The following is a 17,980-nucleotide window of genomic DNA, read 5'->3' as shown; positions in this document are numbered from 1 at the left end:
TTAGAAATCATGCAAATATATTATGAAGAATATACCTCTTACCTGATTCAACAACACACACAGGTATTGAAGCAGGTAGTCCAAGTGCTCCCAACAACGAGCTCTAGCTTAATACACCAAAATCTAGAAAGTCATCCTTGACTTGACCGACACTAATCTCACAATCACAAATCTCAGGTGAAGCCATAATCATAACGGACTTATTTTTCATTTCTCTGCAGACAGCAACACACTCAAATGGAGTATCATCAGTTCTCAGACGACTCAAGAAATTCAAAGTGAAAACCAACTGAAACATCATCCCCACACACAAAAAAAACACAGTATCAGAGATGCCTCCAATACTGCCCAAAATGCTGCATCAGCTATCAGCAAATACTCACAGCTATGCACCAAACTAATACCAGATGCTTTATCAATAAACTTTAAGTAGTTTCACACTTGCAAAAAAAGCAGTTTAAATGGTAATCAATTCTTCTTCTGTGCTCTAAAACAGTAGTGTACACAGCAAGTTGTGCTCTGCAGCCACTGTTAACTACTGTTTTAGAACAGCGAAGAAGAATTGCTTTCCAGTAAATAGTGCAATGTTAGCTGTTATCAAAATGTCAATTCAAATAAAAGGGAGTTCTGTGGCATTTATTCTCTGTATGTATTTGTTCATGTTTTTCAAAGGGTTTACCCTGAGCCATGCTATATAAAACTGATAGCGACCATTTTACATGCCTCCACCACCAGCTCTTTTCATGCTGTGTCTGACTTATCAATGTCATTTCTGTTTGTCATTGATGCTGCTCTGTTCTGTTCCCAGGAGTCTTTGCTGCTGCTCTCCCTGCCTTAGGCTTTCCATGTAGGCACATGGAAGGGCAGGGAGGTGTGCTCTCTCTGCCTCAGGCTTTCCATGTAGGCGCATGGAAGGGAAGGGAGGTGTGCTCTATCTGCCTTGAGGCCTTCCACATAGGCACATGGTAGAGGCTTTCTGTGTAGGCCCAGGAAAGACAGAGAGGCCCCAGAACAGAGCCATATCAAAAAATGTAATACTGCAAATGGAAATTTAGTTTTCTTCGACTAAAGTGGTCCGGACAGAAATTCAGTTTAAACACAAGAAAAAAAATCACGTCAGAAGCTGGATCAGAGAATTGTGACTTTTTTTCATTAGAAAAAAACTAAAAATCATTAATCGATTGTTAAATTAGCAATTAGAAAAATAAAGGAATCAATTAATGTAAACGAAACTGATGGAATCACTGTCCAACAGATGCATAATCAAAAGAGGCCATATCTAACTCATCTCACCCAATACTTCTGCCAACTTCTGAAGAAAAATAAATATAAAAGCAGCCTTTTTACTTCTGTAATAAAGCCTTGTGGATTCTAATTTCCAGTTCTGGTGAATATACCGTTGCATCTCTGCGTCATGTTCCTAAATAAACAGCTTTCGCTGATCAACTACATACTGTGATTATCATTTACTGAGTGATGTGTTATACACCTGTCTATACTGTATGCAACACTGCTGACACTGTGTACTGGGTGTTTTACAGACAGTACAAGGAACAAATTCCACCCACTCTGGTCAGATATCCTGTAAACTGAAATGACTGATACTTGTTTAGAAAACAGACATATATTTTATCTCAAAACACTGAGAGGAAAATGTCCTTGAGATTTAGTGGTAAAGGACTTTGTTTTCCTCAGAACCCTGCGAGTCTGCGTCCTTTGCTCCTGCACGGTTCACTGAAGCCATACCTGTCCTCTGTGTCAACTGATTTCTATGCCTGAAGGCAAACACGACTATTCTACGTGTTAAAAGACCCATTAGAGAGAAAAGATTCAACACTGTTCTTGATGGGTTTTTAGGAGTAACAGGTTAAAACACAAATGAGCTTCACCAGCCTGCTGCGCCATCCTCCGTCTCATTTATCTTTTCTGTTTCTCCCCATCTGTCTTGGTCAATCTCGACTGTCAAACATCATCTGATGGGGCAGAAATAGCTTATAATGAAAGCACAACTCGTCCTGTTGCCCTGGCTACCATACCAAGAGAGGATGCGGACAGTTTGGATGGAAAAATGAGAACAGGACACGAAGGTGAACTGTGAACCTAGAACCTTAAAATCAATGCAAAGAACATTTTGTCTCATCAGTATCAACGTTTACACACCTGCTGGGGTGTTCCTGAACAAAAACCTATTGCTAACTTTACTCTCAGGGGTCTTTGGATCCATAATGGCTTCCGTACAGTGTCACATAAAGATACAGGTGGTGATGTCTGTATGAGATCTTCTATATCAACAAGCAAAAGATGGGACTCAGCTGATGAGAGTGCTCCTTGTGTTGTGCCAAGTTTGAGAAAAAAATCAATAGTAATCTTCAGTCTATTTATTCGATAGTTTTGCTTGAATGGGTCCGACAGAAAATAAAAACACTCAGAGTACAAAGGAATTCAGTAGAGTAAATTGAACACTTGGAGTTTGTAGGAGAAGTGGATTATTTTCAGACCTGCTTTTTAAGCGTGACCAGAGACAAAATACTACGAGTCTGGATTATGCTGCTGCCCTGCTAAACATGCATGAAATATCATGCAATATAAACAAGCTAAAAGTAGATATTTCTCTCGTGTGTTGACTGAATGAAGCATGTGCATCATCTGACCTCAGGTGATGATGACCTAACACTGGGGTGAGCTGAGCACGGTCAGATCTACTGACTCTAGCTGTGTCCCAGATTAGGATCCTGGATCCTCTGATGTCCACATTGTTTTAAGTGAATGCAGCATAACAGATTCTGGAAAAGTGTATTCTGTGTAGCCTTCACAATAAACCATCCACGGTGCACCTGTCACACTGACCTCTGCAAACCCTCCCACCTATGAGGATGGGAAATGTATAAATTTGCCTACGTTGCAAGAGGACTATTCTCTGAACCACGACAAACACATGGTCTATTTCTGCAGCTGCACACAGATTTACAAAGGTTAAAGGAGTTCAGAGGGACAGGACTACAAGTCCCAAGTTTGTACCAACACCCTCCATTGTACAACAGTTCAAAGGAGCTTCAGTAAATATTAATAGTGCAACATCAGAAATGTTTATGTCAATGAATTCGTCACTTATATTATGCTTCTTCGGTGGATAATCATACTTGAAGTTTTGGAACTACAGATCCCATGATCTGGAGGCTTTAGGGATGTAAACAGGAAGTATAATGTTGCCACAGATCCAGTTACTGAGTGTGTGCTGCAACTTGAGCCCTGCTTTTTTTAGCCTACATTTGTTTACATTTTTTAAATTGGCACTGTTATGCTAACTTAAGTATGAGCAACATCTTTTATAGGATTTCTATGTAGATTTATGGACATTTATTTGCAACAGGAATAACCCTCTTGAAAGCGTTTCACATTGAAGCCTAAAATTGAGCATAGCATTAGTTCAGTCAGGACACGAAGTGAAGCTCAGCTCACATCCCAGCTACATCAGCTGATCTCAAACAGCCCAATCAACTGACGGTGCAGCTGATTGATGGAAAGGAGTCAGATCACATGATTCCTTTCTATGCAACCAATTGCTGAATCTCATTCAGCTCTGGCCTGCCTACTGTTGCTGCTTCCTCTGCAAGTTGCTTTGCAACCTGCCTCCACCCCAGCTCCTCCTTTTCATGCTGCGTCTGACTTATCAATGTCATTTCTGTTTGTCATTGATGCTGCTCTGTTCTGTCCTCCTGGAGGTCTTTGCTGCTGCTCTCCCTGCCTTAGGCTTTCCATGTAGGCGCATGGAAGGGCAGAGAGGCCCTAGAACATAGTCATACGGCCAAATGTAATACTGCAATGGAAATAAAGTGTTCTTTGACAAAGTGTCCTAACTGAAATATGTGTACCATGGTGCGTGTTCAGATTGTAGTTATGATCCTGAGAAGAAGTACAATATTTGGCGCAATTTGCGGCAACCAGGCTCTCAGAGTTTATTTGCCTCCAGCTGTGTCACACAGACACGGTTGCTGCTCCAGCTGCTCAATGTGTTGGTAAGTGGGTCAAATCAACGGGCCTAATTACATAACTAATGTTACAGTGTGTTTAAAACAGCGGCATGTACCTGTCCCTTTCAACTCACGCACCATCTTTTCCTCATGTGTTTTCTTATGTTGGGTGAAATTCATCAAGGAAGTCAGTCTGATGGTTTTGGTTATGGATTTACCATTCGCCTCTTTTTCTCGTCCTGAGACTGATCAATTGGGAGGTATACCATGTCTGATCATCTGATTGCCTGTGTTTGTTGCCCTGTTGGGCTTCTTTTTATTTCCAGATCTTAGCTATTAACCTGGTGACTACAATTTCATTACTAATAAGAATGGCCAAAAATATGAAACAAACTGTATGACATTGAAATTCATTCATATTCATTTCCGTCACTTAAATGGCCTATTGTGAATTCGCTCCTACACAGCAGTATCACAGTGCTGCTGATCAACAAGCTTACTGGCTTTTCCTTTCAGCTTTTATTGCCTCTGATTTCTCTTCCAGGCCTCATTACCTGCCTACTGTACCGAACAAGACAAATGACAAGGAAAACAAACAAAAAACAGAAATCAGTGCCACACTCTACGAAATAAGGGTTCCACAGAGGTTCTTTCTGAAGCGCTGATGTTCTACCCAGAAACATTTGCTTCTGAAAAACCCTTTGAAGCCCAGTTCAGACGCATAAGCACATACAGCGAGCAGCAGCAGCAACCCACTGTCCAACACTGCCACAGAGGGCTTGGCGGGGACGGAGCACCTGCTGCAGCAAGCCAACATGACATCTGTGGTCATTTTGACTTGACCAGCAGACTTCACTACAAGCCGGCTGGCTGTTGAAATACTTGACGTGCTATACATTCTAAAACCAGCCACCGGCAATTTGACCAGCTTAGTTGCAGGTGACACCATCAGCTGGCTTAAGTAGAGCTCAAACCAGCCAGACCGGCTGCAAATGTTCTCTGCAACGTTCTAAAATGGTTTTCTCTCATCGCGAATCCTTGGTTTGAACTGGGCTTTATGGTGAAAAGGTTCTTCAAGGGTTCTTTGAAAGAGTAGGGATTCCATTAAGAACCCTCTCTGTGTGATGCTAACAGTTAGCCCTGTAACTCTGAAGAAAGATTTATTCAAGAATCGTTGAAGGCATGGGTGTTAAAAGATCCTCACCCTTAAACATTTAATCATCTATCTCTCAGACGGTATTGTTCTGTAATCACAGAACAAAAGTTTGCAAATAATCGAGACGATCCTTGATTTAACTACTGCTGTTCATTTCTGGTGTACATTGTGCAACGCCCTCTGTTGATGACCCATCCTTGATTACAATGGTTCAGCTCTACTCTGGCTGAAAAAAAAAGGCTAGTTTGCTAGACTGCTCCAAGAATCAAAGAATCCTCAGTGGAGTCAGTTCAAGAACCAGAGCTGATTTGGTGGAAAGGGGGTAAGAAAGGGTTCTGAGTGGAACCATTACACTGTAGAAGTGTCTTCCATGAAACCTCTCATCAGGAGTTCTGGGTGGAGCCTTTCACAGATGGTTTATTTGAAGGTAACACAGCCTGTCAAGCCTAAAGTAGCCTATCAACATTATCAATACATCTAAATGGGCATTCATTAAAATGTTTTACCACAAGGTGGCTACTCTGCAGCAGGGTCTTTATGATAAACTTTGCAGCGTTGGCAGTAAAAGCAAACCAACCTGTTCACACCAGATTAAATACTTAATTTAACTTTAAGACCTTTTTTGGAATTGGAATCCATAGCTAGCCTAGCTAAGAAGACTCAAGACTATCAACTCCTATTGAGGTTTGGAAAAGGTGCTAGGCCGCAGGTGTATGATGCACATTTTAGTTGACGAAATGTTAAACATTTTTCTTATTTGGTGTAAAGGCTACACATTTTTACAGTTGAAGAATATAAGAACTTCTTAAGGTTTACAATTATGATAAAGGAAAATTATAAAGTTAAAATTAACCGTAATTCATCTACATATTTCTTTGTCAAAGCCACAGGGAGCCACTGGTGATGGGCGAAGGAGCGGCATGTGGCTCTGGAGGTTGCCTACCCCCTTCCTATGGGGCGAAGTAGAAGACCCCTGTATGGTTCTGGTTGACACCTTTATTTCTGAGAGTGTAGGAGTTCCATTAACACCAATTCTTGACCTGCCTGCACATTTCTCACCTGCAATGTTGCACAAACAACTGTTCATTTAACAGAAAACACATCAGGATTTAATTCTCCCCCGCACTCACTTCTGAGGCCTTAAATGTTTTCTGTTATTTTTGGCACATTAATCAATGAAATCACGTTAGAGGACTTAGAATTAGGAACATGATGATGAAACAAAGAGCTGAGACAGAGAGAGGGGTGGCCTTTGATCCCAGTGCTTGAGAGTCAGCGTGGGAAATATTGATGAGCAGATTTAGAGGTGAGTGGGTGGACAGAAAGAGAGCATGAAAAACGATTAATACGGAGGTAACACAAAGGTGAAACACAGAAGAACTGGTTAGGTTTTATAGCTACTTTGGGCAAATCGTACCATACCAGTGATGATCTTTAAAAAACAAGGGACTTCAAGAGATAGAAGGAGGACATCATGGGAAGGAAAGGAGGAGACAAGACTGGGGGAACTGGGGCGTAAGGCTTTGAGCAGAATGAAATGACACTGTTAGCTTACATAACATACAGCGACCCCAGACCTGGAACAGTGACAGACATGAGACCAAACAGAGTGAGCGTAAATAGGTGACTATATGCAAGGGGAAAAAAACCCTGACCTAAATAAAGCGAGACAGCGCTGTGACAAGACAAGAGAAAGGGAACAATAGAAATGGGAGTAAATTCATTTCTGTCCTGTAAACAATGAGAGACTCAGGAGATCAACCTGATCCTCTAATTAGGGCAGGAATCTGATACGTGTCAGAGCCGTGGAAAGCCCGGTGAAAATGGCTTTATTTAAGCAAACAGCAGGGGGTGGAACCCAACCCACCCACTCTCACACTCTTTCCTGGGTGACTATTTTTCACAATGCTCTTCCTTTCTTTCAGTACAGTTTGCAGTGCTCCTTTGTCATTAAAACCACTTTGATTCTGCCAGTTTTTCACTTGAATGTCACCACAACAGAAACAAACATCCACTATTCTCCCTTTCTTTGTTCTTCACCTGATCCTGCGACTCCTGCTCCTACCAGAGAAATACTATCCTGGAGATTTTTTCAACACTTAGACCAGAAAATTCAAGAGACAAATGTGATGAAGGGAGCACTAAAACCCCAGAGCAATGGGACCGGAGGGAATCACAAATATTACATGAGCTCAAAGTGTGACCTGTCTACAGATGGACTATCCAGCAACATGAAGAGAAAAAGGAGAAAAGAGCAATCACTCACCTCCCCAGAGAGAGACATTAATTATTAACAGGGTTTGTGATTGGAAGCATCAATCACGGTGAACCTTCAGGGTGTAGGTTGGTGATGGGGGGCCATTACTGAGGGAAATATTTCATGAGAACATGCTCGTACAGTGGAGGTCAAGCATGATGTCAGCAATAACTCCCCAAGTGAAGTCATGGCAACATGAATCTGCTTCCACACCTCTTAGATTGGCTTCAAATTTGGTCTGAACGTGCCTTCAAATTAGGGGTCGTAAATCACAAATTGCATCATGATACAATGTAATATGGATTCTCTGAACAACGATACGATATTTGCTCACAAAGTCTGCTACGATACAACTTCAATGGGGCTAGGCTGCTAGTAGGGGTGGAGGAAAATTGACAGCGAAATTTTAGGATATTTGGATATTTGTATCGCTATATGGCTGCTAAGAATTGATTTATTTAATATATAAAAATGTCTTCCATAAAAATTAGTCATGCTACAGCTACTACAATGATAAAATCAGTTGTTTGACACAGATGTGCCATGGGATTTTCAAAATAAAGGCGATCATATCGATAATACAGGATCATTGATCATTGAAAGTAAAGTAGGGATGGGCATTTTAAATAACATCCATATGCATATTCTCTTTTAATTGTCACAGAGTTGTCAGGTACTACCAAAAAATAAATCTAATCTAAGAACAGGAATTTAAACTGGTCAACAACAGAAAACAAGGGCAATCTGAAATTCATTATTGAACAACTAGGCGTCAATTAGCCTATCAAACAATAAATTCAAAGTTAACATAAAAAACCCAGGAAACTTTCTGTTGCTGCCGTTACATAGGTTAAACACAGCGCTGAAGGACTGTCTCCAAGCTACTCTCCTTCTGGTTAGTTCAATGTCTGCCTGGTTAGCACGAGCTAACATAGCAGCAGCAGCAGCTAACATCCAGCATCGAGCCGTTAAACAGTCCCATCAAACTCACACCGACACAGGAACGGTTCTACTCTGTTGTTAAACCCGTCAATAACCATTCGTTCACTGGTTCCCAATTGGTCCAGCCATAGGGTCCAGATTTCTCTGTAGTCATTAGGTCAACGTCGACACAGTTTAATAAGTTAAGCGTCATACTTGGGTTTGGCTATGTTGTTGAGCTAGTTTGCTGTCTCTGTCCATTAGTCACTCACTCTACAGCAGGAAACAGCACTTCAAAATAAAAGCTCTGTGCTGGAAATTCACAGTACTTAAAGATAAAGTGTGTTTTTTACAAACTTGACGTGTTTCTGAGTCACTTGCAGTCCATTCAGAATAGATCCGTGACCCACTTTTGTACCCACCAGTTGGGAACCGCTGTTTTAGTTAATGATACCTGTGTGATGCTAACAGTTCGCGCTGTGCAGGAAGACTTCATATGGCAATGAAGTTGCTGTTGTTGTCACATGAGCGGGGCACTTTTGATGTTCCTCTGCGTGGCTCACAGCCCCTCCTCAGGGTTTTAGCTGGATCTCAACCTGCTGCATTAGAGGAGCTGCTGAGGCCCCAGGATGGCCCTAACTCTTGTATAATATGTGGCTCAGGACAGCAGGGAACAATGAGCATCTGGGTGCAGTGAGCCAATTCATTTGAAGGTTTCATTAGCATAATGATAACACTTAGAGCTCATTTAGGGCTGTTAAGCCTGGACTCTCCTGAAGAGCTCGGCCTCACCTCAAAGTTTTTTTTTCTTCTTGTCTTATTAGCATGCTAAAATATGCAGACTCTGCTCTCCCATTAAAAAAGCTGTCTCATGTTTTTTTTTTTTTTTTTTTTTTTTAAGAAATGTAGGTTAAAAAAGGCACGTCTAACATTTGTATTGTAAAGCAAAAAAATTGGGATTAAATCATTTGCATGACACATAAGCATCTACTTAATGTCTTTGCTTCTCTGTGAGGACACGACACTGGTCTCTTAAGATGTTTGCATTACACTGACCCATGATGTTCGGCTCATGAAGGTGGTTTAATCCCCATTAAAGCTACTTATGAAGTCATCACGAGGGGCGGCTGAGGCTCAGGAGGTAGAGCGGTCGTCTGCTAATCAGACGCTGACTCACCTGTCCCCTTCTGGCCCCTGCAGTCTGCATGTTGGAGTCACTTTGGGTGTGAAACTGAACCCCAAATTGTGTGAGAGTGAATGTTTATCGCTGCTGATGAGCAGGTGGCACCTTGTGTGGTAGCCTCTGCAATCAGTGTATGAATGTGTGTGCAAAGTGATTTAAGTGGTCGCTAAGTCTTTTTACCATTTAGTGAAAAACAGTTGAAAGATCTTAAACCTTTATCTTCTATAAGGAATCTAAAGAAAATAAGCAGAGGTCAAAATGAAATTCTCATCCGCGGAGATTTCCATCGTCAATAAACGTATTCAAGACCAAATTCTGAGGTCTTCATTTGGCTCCTCAAGTGAATTATGTAAATCAGCTCTTACAGACGCCGTCTCATTAAAACCCTGTCACTCTTTGCTCCACAACACTTGAAGCTCTCTGGCAGAGCCGAGTTTGTCAGCCTTGACAACAGCCCTCTCTGTGAAGTGAGAGCTATACTCCATCACTGCCCTTTGGTCGCACATCAAACACAGCGGACAGTTATAAGTGGTGGTGAAGTGGTAACAGAGTGGAGAGTGGACTCTGTGGTTACATGTCCTATCTGAAGTGTGAGACCATGTGTGCTGTCTGATGAAGACTCACTGACAGCTCAGTTATGAATTACAGCGGTCTGCGGGGAAGCTGCTCAACCGTTTGAACCACAGACTGTATTGGTTTGGTTTTCACGTCCTTTATGTACACGCTTGTGGCACAGTCAGTACATGTCTTAGCTTTTTCAAGCACTTTAATATAATTGGGATTTTCGTCTATATGCTCACAGGTTGTAAACACACTACATATTTACATGATTGTACAGAGAAGAGCAGCGGTGTTTCAGGGATATAAAAACCATACTGACTGGACACTTGACGCCATTCTAAAAAACTCATTCTATTGGATTAAGCCTTATATTTCTTATCTCTATTTGGGATGTATATGCTTTGAATTTTGGCACTGCAGCTCCTACTATGCTTTGGGTGAACATAACAGTCTCAATAGGTGGGCTTCCATCCAAATGTATCGCAAATTTTAAGCGAATTTTGTGAAAATGCGCAAAAGAAAATGCGAATTTATGCACGTTTCCATTCATTATTGTTTTGCGAGTATTGGGAGTCAACAGGTCGAGCAGAAGGTGGCGCTTCTCATGAAAAATAAAAATGCAAAAGAACACCCGTAGAAGAAGAGGGCGCTGTGAGATGACGTAGCGTCTCATGTCCACAACTGATGTAAACAATTACCGGCACATCCATGACTACGACGAGATGGAGAGATTCCTTGGGAACTTCTTGGCTATTGCAAGAGCTCTCATCACACTCATATCAGCGCTGTCAGCGTAGCTTACATAATGCCGTGATGTCTGTGTTGGTTCACCAGGCAGCGCACATGATGCAGCGGTATTCAACACATCCAGTCTATTCAGGTAATTTGTGAAATACACTCACCTGACACTGGAGTAATTACCTCTCTCCAAGTTCACACAGGTGTGTGTGTGTGAAGTAGAAGTAGGATTCAGTAGCCTACGTCATTGTTTATTCGCTAAATCTGTTTCCATTGCCAAAAGTCGCATTTTCCTAATATCGATACGCTGACTTTTCCACCCCCTCCGAGCGTAAAAACTTTTTTGCGATATTTCGGCCTTTTTTCGAATTTCTGGCGTTTGCATTCAAGTTTTTTACGCAATTGTTGAAAATGCGAATAAAAATAGGTGAATGGAAACCGGACTATTGACTCCGACTGAGCCCAGCTTTTATTCTAAGGTTGCATATTACACCACAGAAATACATTTTGGTGAGTGTGCACCTTGGAAAGCCATTTTGCTTTTGGTGTTAGCAACAACTACTGACACTGTAACCATGACGAGACCAGACAAAAACTCGCTGGTTTGCTTCTGATACCCAAGAAAACTCAAAATTAGATTTTTATGAGGCAAGATCTGAAGCTACAAGGTGCAAGGTGCATTTTTACTTGAGTTTTAAATGGACATTTATACTCAGTGAACATTGTAATATCTGCTATACCTAGAAAAAGTAAGTTGCACCTATTTCAGTAGTAGGTGTTTGCATTATGACACTACAAAGGAAAGGTTTAACTTTTTCTTGGGCTGCCCCCTGAAAGGTTTGAAGGTTCTAATCATCAGTCATAGGGTTGCTACGGTATTGGATTTACGGTATTGGATTGGTGCAAAAAGCGTCTCAGAAAATATCTCGATTTCATGGTGTCATGGTACTACAGAATTTATATTATTATCAGTCAGAATGATCCTTAAAGGAATAAAAACGGAAGGGTTATTTTTGTTTTTATACAATATTTTGGGGGGCTTTTTTGCCTTATTTTGAAAGGACAGTTATAGATAGAAAGGTAGAGAGAGAGTGGGTGTGACATGCAGCAAAGGGCCTTGGGCTGGAATCGAACCCATGGCCGCTATGGCAAGGACACAGCCTTCGTACAAGTGGTACCAAACCAAGTTCAAACTCTACATGCAAGAGAGGGACAGAATCATTGAGTATTCACAGTGAACAGCCAAATTCGTTTCTACTGCGACAATACTGAGTCGAGTACAGCCATGACTTTTTCAAAATGCACCAAGGGTTTAAAGGTGCCCAAATGCACAAATATATACACATCAATGCAAGAACACAACTGAATACACTGATACTGAACATACTAACAAACATATTCACACAGAAAACAAATGCTTTGCCCACACAAAGACAAACAAACATTTATGCAAACAAGTACGCAGACACTGAGACAACAATTAGCATAAGCAAACACAAGCCCATGTCCCAGATCTATTTACTACAGCCCGACGCAGGGCCGCTGCTGGAGAGAACATTCAGTTCAACGTGCCGACAGAACATTATGTGACAATTATCTGCTTGTTTCTGAGAGCGAAGGCAGCTGAGCGTCTGCCTGAAACCAGGAAATATTACGAGACAGAAATAATTTGACGTGACAGGAGATCTACACACTGACTCCAGGCGTACGTTTAGCGTGGGCTTAGCTACGTGTCTGTCGAGATGCAAGCTGATGGACTGAACTCTGACCTCTTGTGGTTTGACTTCATTTTAACCCTTTCCTCTCAAATGGGCGGGACCTCTGCTTTGTGCAGTACTTCTATCCACTAACCCACATTCTGATTTATCCTTCTTTCTCCTCTTATCTTTCTTCCCATGATCATTCCATCAAGTATTTATACTTCCTGTTTTCCAACATCTCTACCTTCTTTTTTCTTTATTCCCCTTCTTTTAACCCACCCAATCCTCTTCTTTTTCTGTTTCAAATCTCATATATCATTCTTTCCTACAACCTCTCAAGAGAGATGAAGCTATGGTATGTTGCATATTTGCAGCCACTACCATAGATGCTGACAAGGAAACAAGGACATATGAGTTTCTTTTACATCAACAGAAGCAACGGAAACATTTCCATGACCTTGGTCAGAAAGCAAACAGATGCATAAATATAACACATAGCCTGTGGCTTGATGACTCTGCCATGCTCCTGTTTAGACCTCAGGGGGCAAAAAAATAAAGATCACTGCCCCTTTAATACTCCACTGGACAGGCTGGCAGCCTCTGCCACACTCAGCTTTGTGGCGGGAGGTGAAAAAAAACACGCCGTGTGAGCAAAGACACAAAGAGATAGACGAACAGACAAGCGAGGAAAAAGTGTGAGACAGCACAAAGTAAAAGAAGCATGTCCACTGTAGAAGGCACCACCGTACTGGGCCACACTTCCCAGTTAATACTGACCCCATTTTGGCTCAGAGGTGGTCATCATTCAACGTGACCGTGACCCGCTTTCAGCCATCTTGGCTCTGCCCGCCCTCACCAAGAATCTAATGAGCATTCAGAGCAACAGGAAGTGAGAAGGAGCTAGAAAGAGACGAGCCTTGTAGGCAAACATGGAGTATGACAGAAAATGAGGTTGGACAAAGACAGAGCCTCCATCGGCTATAATGAGCTGTGCGTCTGTGACCCTGCATCTAAATGTCAGCTACTATACTACCTCATGCTGCAAGCTTATTGTGCTGCAACGCACATTTGTATGCACATGAACAGACACACTCAGTCGCACATGAAGGCAGCCACCTGTGTCCACAAATGCCAAAACTCCAACAATATACCTGTTGTCCCAGCATTCGCACTCTGAATCAAACCCATCTCACACACTCTGTGCAGTTTGCGCCTGATCTGTATCTAAAATTGGCACAGGGTGTTTGACCAACACAACGAGACAGATACTACCATCGTGGAATGTCAAGTAGCCCGCGGGGGGCTGCTCCGTCGCTGTCGACTTCTCTCAGCTTTTCATCCTTTCTCTTTCACTCGCTGTCTCTGTCTGACACTCCTCCTTTCAGTCTGCCTCTGCAGCTATTTCTAACCCCAGGCTGTCTGAAAGCTTAAACCAGGAAACCAAGTCTTGTTTGAAATGAAGCGTTCGAACAATGAATGGACAATGACTGCCTTCATCAATAGACCGATACGCCCACAATCTACATGCATGATAACGGAAGTATGGAGATGCTCTTTGAATAATGAGTTGTCAAGCATGAATTACATTGGTGCCACACCACTTTTAAAGTGGGCTGATACCATATCTGTTAAGATTTTGGTTGTATACTCTGCCTGAAGTCGGATCTATTGGTTCAAATATCACATGTTCCTATCCACAAAACTTTTCCCGGCAGTCTGTGGAAGTTATTTATATATAAGCAGAATTTTGGGCAGTAAAAGCTTAACCTACAAACTCTCAGTATCAACATGTTTGCCAGTCAGACTTTGTCAGTTGCTGAACAAGCACAGTTAAAAAGGAGGGACTGCAAACATGACCTCCACCTACCATCCGCTGTGATGAAAGGGTTAGTGGTGGAGTTTGAGCCAAGGCTGGTAGAGCCACCTGTGGCAAGGTCACCGCCAATGTCCAATCTTGATTTGTTGCCAGCTCCAAAGTCTACACCTGCGCTAGCGGTGAGTTTAGTATCCGCTGCACTGCTGTCAAATTCTTTAGCCATGTCAGATTTGCGACCAGTTTCCTCATCAGTGTCGGAGCCCACAGGCAGAGCAGAGGTGGTATCCATGCTGCTGAAGCCCTTGGGGCTGAGGGGCACTGGGAGCACAATGCCACCTGGCTCCTTCTCCACCTTAAAGCCCTCCACCGGGGTCTCTAGAGGTGACAGAGGGAAGCCAGCATTGCCATCCTTCAGTGGTGGGAATGGGGAGAGGCAGAGGCGGGGTTCAGGCGGGGCTTGCCGCAGGTCGATGTGTGTGGTGCCCGCTGCCGAGAGGGTAGGTGGCGGGGTCTGGGGCTGATCTTCCGCGACTGTAAGTGAGCGCTTCATGGAGTGTGGTGAGCGACGTGGACCACCCATGGGAGACACCAGCTGGTCCAATCCTGCCCCATCTCCACCAGGGTATTTATCAGGCAGCTCCAGACTGGTTGGTACCGACAGGTGGGAACATTCGGACATTGCACGGCGCATAGCCTTCCTCTGCTGCTGAGCTCGCCCCATAAAACAAGGCTCCAACTCCTCCCCCTCTTCTTCTATCTCTTCCTCCTCGCTGTTGTCCCCCGAAGAGCCATCAGATAACTGTTGGGCCCCCAGGGCTGCCCCGGCTCCAGCAACAACCTCGTCGCCCCTCTCCAAATGGTTGTCATTGACAACTCCAATGACGCAGTAGTTAGGGGCCACCTGGGGCATGGCGACTTTTGGGCTGGATTCAGCAAAACTGGAGTTGTTCCATGGTTCAGATGGTGAGTCTCCATCTGCTGGGGATGCCTCCATCAGGGAGGCTCCCATTGAGTGTGGAGGCACTGCACTAGTGGGTGATGACAGCTCCATACGCTTGGCTGGGGATCCAGGAACTGGTGGCAGGGAGCCCCTGCTGGTACCCCCACATCCCAGAGCAGATGATAGTCTGCCTGGGGAAGCTGGGGATGGAGATGGGGAGGAGGACAGTGGGCTGTCTGGGCTTTCTCCTGCACTGCCCAGTGATGCGTTACCCAGCGAGGTGCTTCCAGAAATGCCCCCAACCCTGCCCGGTACCTTAAGCTCCCCATCCATGCTGCCCCTGCCCGGCTGCTCATAGAAACACAGCTTGTCTTCATCTGTGAGTCCAGTTGGTGTCAGAGCCCCCGCACCTACAACCAGGCCCCTCGGGGTGCCCCGGTCCATGCCTGCAGGGGACTGCCAGTCCCAGCTCTGAGCCGGCACGGTGGGCGTCAGGGACGGCACCTTACACAGCTCACTGTACTCTGAGAAAGGAGAGCCAGGCTGCTGATTGGAGAGAGAAGACATGCTGTCTCTCCTTTCTATTCTCTTTCTCCCCCTTTCTTTGTTTCACAGTCTGTCTTTGTCTCAGTCTCAGGTGTCCAAAGGTAATCTTCACCACTTCTCTTCCCTTCTCTCCCTCTTTCCTTTGTCTTGCGCTGTTGCTCCTTTTCCTTCAGTCACTCAGGTGCGCTCTGCACTGTGTGTGTATGTGTGTTTGTTTGTGTGTGTGTGTGTGTGTGTGTGTGTGTGTGTGGAGTCTCTCGTGCTGTGTCTCTGCTCTGAACTCACACTGAGAGTGAACTGGATGTGCAGATCGCTCCCTCGTTCCCTCCCTCTTTCTCTCTCTCTCTCTCTTTGGTTCTCTCACTGATTAAGTACAGTGGTCATGTGACCCAGTTGTGGCTGCCAATTGGTGGATGCCAGTTCTCAGATCCCACCCATTGTGGTGGAGTGAGTAAGCCCCCTCCCCTCTAGTTTTCTCTTTCACTCCACGTTTTTCTCCCCTCAGCCCCTTTTCTTTCTCTCGCTGTGTCTCATGGTAAAAAGCGCAACGTACACACACACACACACACACACACACACACACACACAGCTCTGTCTTCCCCCGGGGAGGATAGAGCGAGGGCTGAAACAGGCGCTTCAGGGGGAGCGTGGATTTCTGACTCAAGATCTTTCCCAACCATACCGCCCCACACCTCACATCCATGCCCTCCAGAGCAATACAATGAATTCCTGGCTAACACTGATCTTTATTTGACCTGTTCCTTCCAGTTTTTCTCTTCGCTTCACACCTCTTCTACTTTATTAGCTCCACTCTTTTGTCTGAAAAAAACACCTTAGGCTTAAATCTAAAGTCTGGAGTCTAGTCTACTGTCTCTCCAGGAGTGCTTTGTAAAACTGCCTTGTTATAATATAAGTACATGGTCCTTGTTTTAAGGCTGCAGACACGATTTGCTCCAACATGTGCATGTGTGAGATAGCAAGAAAGACAGAGGGACAAATCAATAAGAGAGGGCGACAACAGGAGCCGGAAAGACCAAAGAAATAATAGCAATAAGCATGTGTAAGACCATAAGCGCATCTCTCAGCATTTACAATCCAAGTGTTCACTATGTGAGAGAAGAAGAGGAGGAAGAAGGGGAGATGGGAAGAGTTATGGGAGACAGATGAGCAGTAAAGCCTCTGGTAAAGAGACCTTGTAGTCTGTCAGACTGCATCTGGTCACATGTGGAGAATCACACTCCATTACCCCCCCTCCCCATACTCCTACCACGCTCAAACACACACACTTGGATAATCAGAGGCTATGCAAAAATACACAAAAAACATGCAAGTTCTCACACATTAACACACATGTACGCTCACAGTGTATCCACCTGGGTAATCACTCTGCCACGTAGCATTTAAGAAATGGTTCATGAAAGGCAGACATGCTCATACATGCACAAATACAGTCACACACAAACAATTCCAGCTAACGCCGACTAACACGCGAAGTCGAGCCTGCAAGCATTTAACAGGAACTCAGCTTGGCAGGTTGCACAGAAACACTTTCAGCTCCATTGCTGTTACTCTGTCTTCCTGACTGCACCAAAACTGTGATTTCTAATGAAGTTATGGTGATTTACAACCATATGAGGTGTTACTGTGACTTTGTGCTCAGGAAACTGAAAAGCAACTGATTCATAAAGCAAAACTTTAAAAGAATCCAAACACTTTACATTGTGCAACAGAAGCCTCGGACTTCATTTACATCAACTGCAGAGTGTGGGGGTTTTAAACAGCCCTAAATCACAGAGAGGAAGTACATGTCTTTCCAGTAAGTACGTATTTTAGATATTTATCATATTTTTTATACAAAAGATGTCTCCTTGCTGTCTGATCTGCTCCTGTTTTAATATGCTGTTTATTCTGTTTGCTGTTGATGCAAATTCAACACTTCCTCCATGTCGACAAGCAGCAACATCCAGGGCTGAAAAATGAAGCCAATGCAGAGTGCCAGAAACTGCAGTTCCTCTAGTGGCCACTTGAGGCTGGCTCTAAAACCGATTCTATCCCCATAGACTCTCCTCATGTTAAAATGCCCAACTTAACAGCTGAAATAAACATGTTGACCGCCTGGTACAAAACAGAAACAGTTTTTGTCACGCACACTAATCGACCTGTTCAAGACAGCAGCACAGGGGTACATTTT

The 17,980-nt window shown here is 43.7% G+C and overlaps 1 protein-coding gene across 19 annotated transcripts in view; it reads right to left on the bottom strand.

The window, feature by feature from the left end:
* Positions 1–17,980, bottom strand: part of LOC117264706 (uncharacterized) — a 170,532-nt gene that overhangs the window by 25,725 nt on the left and 126,827 nt on the right. For 4 of the 19 annotated variants that reach the window (XM_078162458.1, XM_078162455.1, XM_078162456.1 and 1 more), the window contains exon 1: positions 14,355–16,134. The exons of the other annotated variants lie outside the window; for them this stretch is intronic. In XM_078162458.1, the coding sequence (XP_078018584.1) occupies positions 14,355–15,810 (1,456 nt within the window). In that variant the 5' untranslated portion in view covers positions 15,811–16,134. Of the gene's footprint in view, positions 1–14,354; positions 16,135–17,980 lie in introns of those variants that run through there. 19 annotated transcript variants of the gene reach the window in all.

The sequence above is a fragment of the Epinephelus lanceolatus genome, chromosome 20, assembly GCF_041903045.1.
Source record: "Epinephelus lanceolatus isolate andai-2023 chromosome 20, ASM4190304v1, whole genome shotgun sequence".
Lineage (NCBI taxonomy): Eukaryota > Metazoa > Chordata > Actinopteri > Perciformes > Serranidae > Epinephelus > Epinephelus lanceolatus.
This window is presented reverse-complemented; position numbering and strand designations above follow the sequence as displayed.